This window comes from Grus americana, chromosome 32 (assembly GCF_028858705.1).
Source record: "Grus americana isolate bGruAme1 chromosome 32, bGruAme1.mat, whole genome shotgun sequence".
Classification (NCBI taxonomy): Eukaryota; Metazoa; Chordata; class Aves; order Gruiformes; family Gruidae; genus Grus; species Grus americana.
Window position 1 is genome coordinate 612,151 of NC_072883.1, and position 13,338 is coordinate 625,488.

Consider the following 13,338-nt stretch of genomic DNA (forward strand, 5'->3'; position numbering starts at 1 on the left):
ACTCAAAGCCCTGGGCACCAGCCATGGGATGTGACCAGGCTGGCAGGGAGCCATTCCCGGGGTTTGGGGCTCTTTTTGCACTTCCCAAAAAGGTAGTTTGGGGTCTACCCCATCTCTGCCTGTTCCTTCATGAGCAGTTATGAGAGCATAGGCTGTTCTGTCTGATGAAATATTGGTTTTCATTTTTCTTTCCAGAGGAACGAGATGCAGCACTGAGTGAGTCTCCGTGAGCTCTGTCACGGCATGGGGTCCTGTCCCGGGTACTCTGTGCTTGGCCCTTTCCCTCCTTGCCCGTCCTCTCCATCCCTGCATCCCCTGGCTCTGGGAAAGCCCAAGGCGATGTGCCTGCCAGGGTGGGCAGCTCGGGGACATCAGACCAGGGCTGGACCCTCTCCCCTGCCCAGAGCCCTGGGCACCAGCCATGGGACGTGACCAGGCTGGCAGGGAGCCATTCCTGGGGATTGGGGGTTTGTTCCCGCTCTGGCAAAAAATCATTTTTGGGTCTGCATGAGTTCTGCGTTCTCCCTCATGAGCTCATATGAGATGAGAAGCTGTCCTCACTGATGAAATAACGTTGCTGTTATTGCTTTCCAGAGGAACGTGATGCAGAACTGGGTGAGTCTCCATGAGCTCTAGCACGGTGTAGGGTCCTGTCCCAGGCACTCTGTGCTCAGCCCTTTCCTTCCTCGCCCATCCTCTCCATCCCTGCATCCCCTGGCTCTGGGAAAGCCCAAGGCGATGTGCCTGGCAGGGTGGGCAGCTCGGGGAAACCAGCCCACGCCTGGACCCTCGCCCCTGCCCAGAGGTGCTGGGGACCGGCTGGGGGATGTGACCAGGCTGGCAGGGAGCCATTCCTGGATTTTGTGGATTTTTTTCTGGTTTCCCAAAAATAGTGCTTTTGAGGTCTGCCACAGCTCTGCCTGGTCCTCCATGAGCAGGCATGTGAGTCAGAAGCTGTCCCTGCTGATCAAAAACTCTATTTGTTTTTACTTTCCAGACAATAGATCTGCAGCACTGGGTGAGTATCTATGAGCTCTGGCATGGCATGGGGCCTCGTCCCAGCTGCCCTGTGCTCAGCCCTTTCCCCCCTTGCCCGTCCTCTCCATCCCTGCATCCCCTGGCTCTGGGAAAGCCCAAGGCGATGTGCCTGGGACGGTGGGCAGCTCGGGGACACCAGCCCACGCCTGGACCCTCGCCCCTGCCCAGAGGTGCTGGGGACCGGCTGGGGGATGTGACCAGCTCTTGTCTCTCCTTCTAGCCTGGAGAAAGTTTCTGCTTCCCCACAATCCAGGTAATCCCGTATTTTAGTGCCATTCTGGGTGGGTCTCCTCCCTGTGCTTGTGTGCAAGGGGCATCTGGGCTGGGCAGTGCCTGGGACTGGCCGTGCCTGGGTGTGTTTGGTGACTCAGACACCCCCGAGCAGGGCACTAGCCTGTTCTCCAGCCCCTTTTCTTGCCTTTCCAAGGCATTGTGAGTGGCATCCCTGGGGCCAAGAGGAGCCCTCTGCCACCCCCCTGAGAGCCCGTGCACTGCCCAGACCCAGCCACTGCCTCCCCATGCTGCTCCTCCCTGCTGGGGCTGCAGCCCCACCGTTGCCTGTTCCCAGGGGACCCAGCTGGGCCGTGGCCGTGCTGGGGCCGGCCCCGTCATGGGCATCTCTAGGAGGAAGGAGATGCCCCGTGTGCTGCCCCGCGGGGCAGAGCCTGGCCCCAGGGTGCTCAAACCCTGCCCAGGACGCAGCTCTGCCCCTGATGCTCTGGCTCCTCCTGTCCCCTGCAGACGTGGTGACCCTCGATCCAAACTCGGCTCATCCTGAACTTGTCCTGTCAGCGGATGGGAGAAGTGTGAGAAGGGCAAGAGCACGGCAGGACCTGCCCGACACCCCTGAGAGATTTAACGATTGGTGCTGTGTGCTGGGCCAGGAGGGGTTCAGGGAGGGGAGGCACTGCTGGGGGGTGGAGGTGAAGGGGGAGGTGGGAGGTGATTCAGTGTGGGCTGTGGGGGTGGCCAGGGACTCTGTGAAGAGGAAGGGGTATCCGGACCTGAACCCTGAAGGAGGGATCTGGGGGGTACGGCACAGGTTAGGGCAGTTTGTGTCTCTCTCCTCTCCTCGCACCTCCCTGTCCCGGGTCCCCAGGAGACTCTGGGTCTGTCTGGACTGCATGCAGGGGCTGGTGACTTTCATCGATGCTGAGAGTGGGGTCGAGATCTTCACTTTCCCACCAGCCTCGTTCAATGCAGAGACCATCCGACCCTGGTTTTTGCTGTGGACATATGAAACCCAGCTGTGCCTGAGGGACAGCACCTCCTAGACCCTCTGCCCCCCTTCCATCCCCACCGCAGCCCCGGACAGCCCCTGCCCTGCTGCAGACACTGCCCGCTCTCCTCTCCTCCATCCCGCAGCAGCACATGTCCCTCTCTGCCCTGCCCAAGCCCACCCTGCCCAGGCACAGCACCATGGCCTTCAATAAAGCTTTGTGGGTGACCATGGAGTGTGGCCGTGCTGGTTCCTGGGGGCTTTTTGTCCTGATTCCTGCCTGCCCGCGAAGGGCATTTGCAGCCAGCGCAGTTGGAGCAGTGGTTGGAGCAGGAGCCTGGGGGCAGCTCCCTGCAGGATGAGCACGGGGAGTGGGGGGCGGAGGCGGGGGGCACTCACAACTCAGGCACCCCCTTCTCTTCCTTCTGGGCACCCCCAAACTTTGCCAGCACCCCCTGTCCCCAGGATGCCCCTGCTCTCTCAGCATCCTCCTACACCACACAGTCCTGCTGGGAGCAAGACTGATTTGTCTTTCCCTAATCCCCTTCCTCGCTGGGCACTCGGGACAGGCGGCTGCGGCTCGTTGCTGCTTTGTGGGATGGGGCTGAGTGTGGGAAAGCATCTTGGTAACCGAGGGGCTTTAGGTGCAGCAGCAGAGGAACCTTCTGAGTGGAGAAAGAATTTCCCCACCTGGGGCTCTTTTAGGGTGATATTTAGCAATGTTGATTGCTGTGGCTGCTGCTGCTGCTCTGGGGTTTGATGCTGCAGTGGAGCCGGGGGCGGTGGAATGGGGTGGGATGGATGGGACGGGATGGATGGGGTGAGATTGTGCTGGGAGTGGGTGTAGGGGTGGCCGAGCCTGGTAGGGCACAAGAAGGGGCGGGGGACGCTCAGGAAGGGGCCGGGGCTGCGGGAACCGAGAACAAAGCAGAGCCCGGGCAGCCCAGCTGCTCGGAGCCGGTACCGATGCTCAGAGCCTCTCCCGGTGATGCCACCACCGCCGCGCAGGTAACGGGGGGAGGATGGCTGGGGCTGGGGACGGGACCCCCCGCTGTACCAACACAGGGGGGTTGGGTTGCGAGCCCTCTTTCTGCCCCCCCCCCCCCTTTTTTGCTGCTCCCTGGGGGTAGATGGGGCTCACCCTGCTCCCCCTTCCCAGCTCTGGGAATGGCCCCCGGGCACCCCGTACCCTGCTCTCGGTACAGCCCCTGGGACCTCCCTGCACCCCTTCAACGAAGCTCCAAGTTTTGCACCATCACCCCCAACAAACAGCCTTCTTTTGCCTTTCTTTTTCTCCTTTTTCCTTTCCGAGGACTGAGGGGCTCCTGCCTTTCACTCCAGAACACACCAATGTCCTGAAACACCAAAGAACCCCAAGAGATGGACCCAGTGCAACTGGCTCGGGTGGACAATTCCCTGGGGTCTGGTTGGGGGTTTGCTCCTTGCTTCAGCAACACTGGTCATGCACAAGCAAATCAGCCCTTTTTGGGAAAGGGAACAGGTATTTCTGGGTGCCAAACCTGGCCTGGTGCTGTTCCCCAGCACAGGCTGCCGGGAGAGGTGCAGCTCTGGGAAAAGCCACCTTCAGCAGCTCCCATCCAGGTGGGAGTGGGGAGGCTGTTGGTTTCCTTTTGCTGTTTTGTGACTGGGACATTGTTGGACATTTATTTTACGACCCTGGACTTTGATATGTGGTTGGGAAACCTCAGGTCATTGCGCAGGGGATGGAGCCTGAAGTCACTCCCACAGGCAGGAATTCTGCACCTGAAACTGGACAAGGTTTGGATTTATTGGGCAGCCTGGTGCCTCCCACAGATCGTGCCCGTACGGTGAGTGACTTTTCTTTCCGCAGGGGATTTAGAATATTTCCTTTCCTTTTGAGTCTTGTCAGGGATTTGGAATAAACGCTGGTGAGGGGGAGTGGGGCAGAGCAGGGGGCTGCACCGGGGACCCATGTGTGGTCCCGTCCTGCCCTGCAGCAACGGTTTGTTCTGCCGTTGGGGTGCTGGTGCAGGTGGTTTGGTGGGATTTCTGGAGCCTCTTTGGGGGCAGGTGCAGCCCTTCTTCCCCATCCCCTCTCCGCCAGCTGTAACCCCCCATCGCCCTCCCTCTCCCTCCCTTCCCCTCCCTCTTCTCCAGCTCCGGATGCAGATGTGGCTCCCCGCGAGCCCCGGGGGCCTCCTGAGTTATTTGGTGACTCTGCACGTCCTGCGGCTGGGATCAGGTAGGGATCCTGCAGGGCTGGGGGGGCTTTTGCCCACTCTGGGGGGCAGCTGTGGGGCAGGGGAGGTGCCGTGGGGTGGGGGGAGCCCAGAGCTGGGCCCCACATGGGTTTGGCTTTCCCTTGGGCTCTTTCTGCAATACGTCCCTTGCCCTGGGGGCACCTTTGGTCCCGTCCTGCAGCGCTCCCCTCAAACGTTTCTGGCTTGCAGCAGGGCTGGCTGGGGTGGAGGTCGTTTTCTGGAGCACGTTCCCGCTCCCAGGAAACCTCCTTCTCCTTCCAGTCCTCCCACTCCCTCGCCACTTTCTCCAGTGTCTCTGGACCATGGGGAGGGCAAAGCAACGCCCGTGGGATGGAGCGTGCACCAAGGTCATGCCAAGCTCACCCCTTGCCATGCAATGCCCCTAAATTAACGTAGGCGCAATCTCTGTGTCTCTGTGTCCTTCTCCATCACCAAGCAAACTTCAGTGTGGTGGGACCAGGCCACCCTCTCCGTGGCACCGTGGGGCAGGACGTCGTGCTGCCATGTCACTTGTCCCCCAGCATGGATGCTCGGAGCTTGGACATCAGGTGGATCCGCCACCAGCTCTCTGAAACGGTGCACCACTACCAAAACGGAGAGGATCTGTCTGGGGAGCAGCTGAGGCAATATTTTGGGAGGACAGAGTTGGTCAGAGATCGTCTCTCCAGCGGAATTCTGGACTTGCGAATCTCTGGGTTGAGACCCTCTGATGATGGTTATTACGTCTGCGCTGTGACAGATGGTGCCTCTTATGGAGAAGCTACGGTGGATCTGGAGGTGTCAGGTTTGTGTCTGGTGCGGTGTTTGCAGGGGCTGGTGCGGGTGTCCGTGGGTTTTGTGTGTCCCTCCCAGAGCTCTGTCCCATCCTCAGGTGTGTGGATGAGGTGCCGAAGGACAGGAGCCGTTGAAAGAGGTGGGGTGCGAGGGGGCTGTTGCCTGCAGTGCCTGCCCAGGAGGGAGCACGCAGGTGGTGCTGGAGGTGGTTTTGGGGCAGAGCCACATGGATGTGGTGGCTTTGCTGGGTGTGTGTGGTGTCTGCGAAGGGTGTCCTGGTGATGTTGTGAAGGCCGTGGGGACAAGGTGCTGAGCAGCTCCTTGGGCTGAGAGCTGGGACTGCCAGCCAAGCCAAGGCTGGGACCTGACGCTGTTGGTCTTGCTCTGCCGGGCTGTTTTGTGGGAGATCTGGGGTCGTTTGGCATCAATGCTCTGCAGTTCCTGCACAAGTCGGGGTGGTTTTGGTGGCTGGTCCCCCAGGCCCGGTGAGACCTGTGATGTGTCTGGTATTGGATTCGGTCATCACCTTTGAGTTGAGTCCATCCCACACTGACCCCAACCACGGGCTCTTCCCCAGCCACAGGCTCTGTCTCTCAGCTCTCCCTGGAGGCTTACGAGGATGGAGGCATCCGGGTGGTGTGTCGATCGGCCGGCTGGTATCCACAACCGGAGGTGCTGTGGAAAGATCCCGGTGGGCAGCATCTCCCCTCGGTCTCCCAGAGACATTCCTCAGATGTGAGGGGCCTGTTTGACATCGAAGATGTCATCGTTGTGACCGATGGGAACAGACATGGGAAATGGTCCTGCGTGGTCAGGAACAGCCGCCTCAACCAGGAGCAGGAGACGTCCCTGCACATCTCAGGTGCTTTGAGCAGCTTTGATCTGGGGTTCCCATTGCAAGGTGTGGGGTGTGGGGGCACGGGAGGGCTGTGCACCTTCACAGCAGTTCTAGTGCAGGAGAGAACTGGAGCCTCGTGCGCTTCAGGTGAGCATTGGTATGTGCAGGGGAGAGAGAGGACTATGTCCCCTTGAGGCCAGGGCTCCCAGGACAAGAGGCTTGTGAGCTGGAGCTTTGGGGCGTTTGTCTTTTAGTTCTTCTTCTGCTCAAACACGGGACTGTAAAACCATCCCTTTTCCTGCTGATGGTTTTGTTTCTCAGCTCCCTTTTTCCACAATGCCCGTCCCTGGATGGTTGGTGTGGGGGTGCTCCTCGTGCTTTCAGTGGTGTTCCTTGGCCTCGGTGCTTATCTGTGGAGAAGGAAAGGTAAGTGGTGTCAGAAGAATGTTTTGCCTTCACTAGAAATCTCTCTGGGCAAAGGAAGGAAGGGGACAAGGGCACGGTGGGGTGTGGGCGGGAGGACAGGGAGCACGGCCAGACCATCTCTGGCTGGTGGGAAGGTGCAAGAGACCCTCTTGAGATGTTCCCAGGGATGAAGCCAGCTGCTGTCCTGACCCCCTCTTCCTCTGCCTTTGCTTTTCAGTGGTGCAGTCCCGAGAGCTGGGTGAGTCCTTGTGGCCCCTTCCCCCAGCAAAACCTCCTGTCCAAGGAGCCCCCCTGGGAGGGACGTGGGTTTGGATGGCTCCTGAAGTTACGGCTGAACTCCAGAGTGCCTGGGTGGGCTGACAGGGGGATAGGCTGGAGGGAGCCATTCCTTGGGTTTGGGGGTCTTTTTCAACTCTTGAAAAAAAAAAGGAGTTGGAGGTCTGCCATAGCTTTGCCTCCTGCTGTGGGAGCAGCCATGGGAATAGAAGCTGTCCCCACTGATCACTTACTGCTTTTGTTTCTCCTTGCAGAGAAAAGAGATGCAGCACTGGGTGAGTGTCTGTGAGCTCCAACATGGCATGGGGTCCTGTCCCGGGCGCTCTGTGCTCAGCCCTTTCCCTCCTTGCCCGTCCTCTCCATCCCTGCATCCCCTGGCTCTGGGAAAGCCCAAGGCGATGTGCCTGCCAGGGTGGGCAGCTCAGGGACACCAGCCCAGCACTGGACCCTCTCCCCTGCCCAGAGCCCTGGGCACCAGCCATGGGATGTGACCAGGCTGGCAGGGAGCCATTCCAAGTTTTTGGGGGGCTTTTTGCTCCCCACAAAGGATGAGTATTGGGTCTGCCACAGCCCTACTTGCTCATTCCTGAGTCCTTTTGAAATGAAAATCTCTCCTCTCTAAACACAAATCACTTTTTTTTTTTTTTACTTTCCAGACGAACGAACTGCAGAACTGAGTGAGTCTCCGTGAGCTCTGTCACAGCGTGGGGTCCTGTCCCAGCTGCTCTGCCCTCGGCCATTTCCCTCCTTGCCCGTCCTCTCCATCCCTGCATCCCCTGGCTCTGGGAAAGCCCAAGGCGATGTGCCTGCCAGGGTGGGCAGCTCGGGGACACCAGCCCAGCACTGGACCCTCTCCCCTGCCCAGAGCCCTGGGCACCAGCCGTGGGACATGACCAGGCTGGCAGGGAGTCATTCCCCAAATTTGGGCATCTTTCCCCATTTCTGAAACGGAAGGAAGTCGGGATTTGCCCGAGCTCCGCTTACTCCTTCATAAATGCTTATGAGATGACTTGCTGTCTCCTCTGATCACATATTGCTTTTGCTTTCCAGAGGAACAAGCTGCACTGCTGGGTGAGTCTGTGTGAGCAATTGCACAGCGTGGGGTGTTGTTCTCAGCACTCCGTGCTCAGCCCTTTCCCTCCTTGCCCGTCCTCTCCATCCCTGCATGCCCTGGCTCTGGGAAAGACCAAGGCGATGTGCCTGGCAGGGTGGGCAGCTGGGGGACACCAGCCCAGGGCTGGACCCTCTCCCCTGCCCAGAGTTGCTGGGCACCAGCCATGGGATGTGACCAGGCTGGCAAGGAGCCATTCCTGGGGTTTGGGGGTGTTTTCCTGCTCCCCACAAACAAGGAGTTTGGAGTTTGCACGAACACTGCCAGCTCCTGCACGAGCAGCCTAGGGTTGAGAATCTGTCCCTTCTGATCTCATACCTTATTTTTTCTTGTCTTCCAGGCAGAAGAGATGCAGAATTTGGTGAGTCTCTGTGAGCTCCAACATGGCGTGGGGTTCTGTCCCGGGCGCTCTGTGCTCGGCCCTTTCCCTCCTTGCCCGTCCTCTCCATCCCTGCATGCCCTGGCTCTGGGAAAGCCCAAGGCGATATGCCTGGCAGGGTGGGCAGCTCGGGGACACCAGCTCAGGTTTGGTCCCATGTCTTCTACTCAAAGCCCTGGGCACCAGCCATGGGATGTGACCAGGCTGGCAGGCAGTAATTCCCCGGGTTTTGGAGTTTTTTTGCACTTCCCAAACAGGTAGTTTGGGCTCTGCCCCACCTCTACCTGTTCCTTCATGAGCAGTTATGAGAGCATAGGCTGTTCTGTCTAATCAAATATTGGTTTTCACTTTTCTTTCCAGAGGAACAAGCAGCAGCACTGAGTGAGTCTTTGTGAGCTCCATCACGGCGTGGGGTCCTGTCCCAGGCACTGTCTGCTCGGCCCTTTCCCTCCTTGCCCGTCCTCTCCATCCCTGCATCCCCTGGCTCTGGGAAAGCCCAAGGCGATGTGCCTGCCAGGGTGGGCAGCTCAGGGACAGCAGCCCAGGGCTGGGCCCTCTCCCCTGCCCATAGCCCTGGGCACCAGCCATGGGATGTGACCAGGCTGGCAGGGAGCCATTCCCGGGTTTGGGGGTTTATTCCCACACCACAAAAAATCATTTTCGGGTCTGCATGAGTTCTGCGTTCTCCCTCATGAGCACGTATGAGATGAGAAGCTGTCCACACTGATCAAATAATGCTGCTGTTTTTACTTTCCAGAGGAACGCGATGCAGAACTGGGTGAGTCTCCGTGAGTTCCGGCACAGCGTGGGGTCCTCTCCCAGATGCTCTGTGCTCGGCCCTTTCCCTCCTCGCCCGTCCTCTCCATCCCTGCATCCCCTGGCTCTGGGAAAGCCCAAGGCGATGTGCCTGGCAGGGTGGGCAGCTCGGGGACACCAGCCATGGGTTCTCCCCTCTCCCCTGCCCAGAGCCCTGGGCACCAGCCATGGGATGTGACCAGGCTGGCAGAGAGCCATTCCCAGGTTTTGGGGATTTTTTTTTTCCAACTTCCCAAAAATAAGGATTTTGAGGAATGCCCCTGCTCTGCCTGGTCCTCCAAGAGCAGGCATATGAATCAGAAGCTGTCCCAGCTGATCAAATACTGTATGTGTTTTTACTTTCCAGATAAAAGAGCTGCAGGACTGGGTGAGTCTCCAGGAGCTCTGGTACGGCGTGGGGTCCTGTCCTGGGCACTCTGTGCTCAGCCCTTTCCCTCCTTGCCCGTCCTCTCCATCCCTGCATCCCCTGGCTCTGGGAAAGCCCAAGGCGATGTGCCTGGCAGGGTGGGCAGCTGGGGGACAGCAGCCCAGCACTGGACCCTCTCCCCTGCCCAGAGCCCTGGGCACCAGCCATGGGATGTGACCAGGCTGGCAAGGAGGCATTTTCCAGTTTGAGGGGTCTCCTGAAAAAAAGGAATTGGGGGCTCTCTCTGGACTGCACGAGCAGCCATGGACAGAGAACATTTTCCCTCTGATCACAAATAACATTTCATTTTTCTTTCCAGAAAAAAGAGATGCAGCACTGGGTGAGTCTCCAGGAGCTCCAGCATGGTGGGGGGGTCCTGTTCCAGCTGCCCTGTGCTCAGCCCTTTCCCTTCTTCACCCGTCCTCTCCATCCCTGCATCCCCTGGCTCTGGGAAAGCCCAAGGCGATGTGCCTGGCAGGGTGGGCAGCTCGGGGACACCAGCCCACGCCTGGACCCTCGCCCCTGCCCAGAGGTGCTGGGGACCAGCTGGGGGATGTGACCAGCTCTTGTCTCTCCTTCTAGCCTGGAGAATGTTTCTGCTTCCCCACAATCCAGGTAATCCCGTATTTTATTGCCCTTCTGGGTGGTTCTCCTCCCTGTGCTTGTGTGCAAGGGGCATCTGGGCTGGGCAGTGCCCGGGACTGGCCGTGCCTGGGTGTGTTTGGTGCCTCAGACACCCCCGAGCAGGGCACTAGCCTGTTCTCCAGCCCCTTTTCTTGCCTTTCCAAGGCATTGTGAGTGGCATCCCTGGGGCCAAGAGGAGCCCTCTGCCACCCCCCTGAGAGCCCGTGCACTGCCCAGACCCAGCCACTGCCTCCCCATGCTGCTCCTCCCTGCTGGGGCTGCAGCCCCACCGTTGCCTGTTCCCAGGGGACCCAGCTGGGCCGTGGCCGTGCTGGGGCCGGCCCCGTCATGGGCATCTCTAGGAGGAAGGAGATGCCCCGTGTGCTGCCCCGCGGGGCAGAGCCTGGCCCCAGGGTGCTCAAACCCTGCCCAGGACGCAGCTCTGCCCCTGATGCTCTGGCTCCTCCTGTCCCCTGCAGACGTGGTGACCCTCGATCCAAACTCGGCTCATCCTGAACTTGTCCTGTCAGCGGATGGGAGAAGTGTGAGAAGGGGAAGAGCACGGCAGGACCTGCCCGACACCCCTGAGAGATTTGACACTCGGTGCTGTGTGCTGGGCCAGGAGGGGTTCAGGGAGGGGAGGCACTGCTGGGAGGTGGAGGTGAAGGGGGAGGTGGGAGGTGATTCCTGGTGGGCTGTGGGGGTGGCCAGGGACTCTGTGAAGAGGAAGGGGTATCCGGACCTGAACCCTGAACGAGGGATTTGGGGGGTGCGGCTGCGGAAAGAGCAGTTTGTGTCTCTCACCTCTTCTCCCACCTCCCTGTCCCCCATCCCCAGGAGACTCTGGGTCTGTCTGGACTGCACGCAGGGGCTGGTGACTTTCATCGATGCCGAGAGTGGGGTTGAGATCTTCACTTTCCCACCAGCCTCGTTCAATGGAGAGACCATCCGACCCTGGTTTTGGGTGGGGACATGGAATACTGAACTGTGCCTGAGGGACAGCACCTCCTAGATCCTCTGCCCCCCTTCCATCCCCACCGCAGCCCCGGACAGCCCCTGCCCTGCTGCAGACACTGCCCGCTCTCCTCTCCTCCATCCCGCAGCAGCACATGTCCCTCTCTGCCCTGCCCAAGCCCACCCTGCCCAGGCACAGCACCATGGCCTTCAATAAAGCTTTGTGGGTGACCATGGAGTGTGGTCGTGCTGGTTCCTGGGGGCTTTTTGTCCTGATTCCTGCCTGCCCACGAAGGGGATTTGCAGCCAGCGCACTTGGAGCAGTGGTTGGAGCAGGAGCCTGGGGGCAGCTCCCTGCAGGATGAGCACGGGGAGTGGGGGGCGGAGGCAGGGGGCACTCACAACTCAGGCACCCCCTTCTCTTCCTTCTGGGCACCCCCAAACTTTGCCAGCACCCCCTGTCCCCAGGATGCCCCTGCTCTCTCACCATCCTTCTACACCACACAGTCCTGTTGGGACCAAGACTGGTTGGTCTTTCCCTAATCCCCTTCCTTGCTGGGCACTCGGGACAGGCGGCTGCGGCTCGTTGCTGCTTTTGGGGATGGGGCTGAGTGTGGGAAAGCATCTTGGTAACCGAGGGGCTTTAGGTGCAGCAGCAGAGGAACCTTCTGAGTGGAGAAAGAATTTCCCCACCTGGGGCTCTTTTAGGGTGATATTTAGCAAGATTGATTGCTGTGGCTGCTGCTGCTGCTCTGGGGTTTGGTGCTGCAGCGGAGCCGGGGGCGGTGGGGTGGGATGGGATGGATGGGATGGGATGGGGTGGGGTGGGGTGGGGTGGGATTGTGCTGGGAGTGGGGGCTGGGGGTCGCCAAGCCTGGTAGGGCACAAGAAGGGGCGGGGGACACTCAGGAAGGGGCCGGGGCTGCGGGAACCGAGAACAAAGCAGAGCCCGGGCAGCCCAGCTGCTCGGAGCCGGTACCGATGCTCAGAGCCTCTCCCGGTGATGCCACCGCCGCCGTGCAGGTAACGGGGGGAGGATGGCTGGGGCTGGGGACGGGACCCCCCGCTGTACCAACACAGGGGGGTTGGGTTGCGAGCCCTCTTTCTGCCCCCCCCCCCCCTTTTCTGCTGCTCCCTGACCTCCCCCGGGGCTGGGGCTGGGCTCCCCAACAGCCCTGGGGTAGATGGGGCTCACCCTGCTCCCCCTTCCCAGCTCTGGGAATGGCCCCCGGGCACCCCGTACCCTGCTCTCGGTACAGCCCCTGGGACCTCCCTGCACCCCTTCAACGAAGCTCCAAGTTTTGCACCATCACCCCCAACAAACAGCCTTCTTTTGCCTTTCTTTTTCTCCTTTGTTCTTTCTGAGGACTGAGGGGCTCCTGCCTTTCACTCCAGAACAGACCAATGTCCTGAAACACCAAAGAACCCCAAGAGATGGACCCAGTGCAACTGGCTCAGGTGGACAATTCACTGGGGTCTGGTTGGGGGTTTGCTCCTTGCTTCAGCAACAGTGGTCATGCACAAGACAATCAGCCCTTTTTGGGAAAGGGAACAGGTATTTCTGGGTGCCAAACCTGGCCTGGTGCTGTTCCCCAGCACAGGCTGCCGGGAGAGGTGCAGCTCTGGGAAAAGCCACCTTCAGCAGCTCCCATCCAGGTGGGAATGGGGAGGCTGTTGGTTTTCTTTTGCTGTTTTGTGCTTGGGATATTGTTGGACATTTATTTTATGACTCTGGACGTTGGTACATGGTTGTGAAACCTCAGCTCATGGTGTGGGGGAAGGAGCCTGAAGTCACCCCACAGGCAGGAATTCTGCACCTGAAAGTGGACAAAGGTTGGATTTATTGGGCAGCCTGGTGCCTCCCACAGATCGTGCCCGTCCGGTGAGCGACTTTTCTTTCCGCAGGGGATTTAGAATATTTCCTTTCCTTTCGAGTCTTGTCAGGGATTTGGAATAAATGCTGGTGAGGGGGAGTGGGGCAGAGCAGGGGGCTGCACCGGGGACCCATGTGTTGCCCTGGAGCAACGGTTTGTTCTGCCATGGGGGTGCTGGTGCAGGTGGTTTGGTGGGATTTCTGGAGCCTCTTTGGGGGCAGGTGCAGCCCTTCTCCCCCATCCCCTCTCCGCCAGCTGTAACCCCCCATCGCCCTCCCTCTCCCTCCCTTCCCATCCCTCTTCTCCAGCTCCAGATGCAGATGTGGCTCCTCCTGAGTTATTTGGTGACTCTGCACGTCC

At 59.7% G+C, this 13,338-nt stretch overlaps 1 protein-coding gene across 3 annotated transcripts in view; it reads left to right on the forward strand.

Moving 5' to 3' along the window:
• Positions 1 to 13,338, forward strand: part of LOC129198305 (butyrophilin subfamily 1 member A1-like) — a 37,690-nt gene that overhangs the window by 4,915 nt on the left and 19,437 nt on the right. The window contains exons 4-5 of one of the 3 annotated variants that reach the window (XM_054807486.1): positions 5,852 to 6,136; positions 6,434 to 6,538. In XM_054807486.1, coding sequence (XP_054663461.1) covers positions 5,852 to 6,136; positions 6,434 to 6,538 — 390 coding nt within the window. Of the gene's footprint in view, positions 1 to 4,151; positions 4,168 to 4,396; positions 4,482 to 5,851; positions 6,137 to 6,433; positions 6,539 to 13,338 lie in introns of those variants that run through there. The other 2 variants (XM_054807487.1, XM_054807488.1) reach the window with 2 other exon arrangements.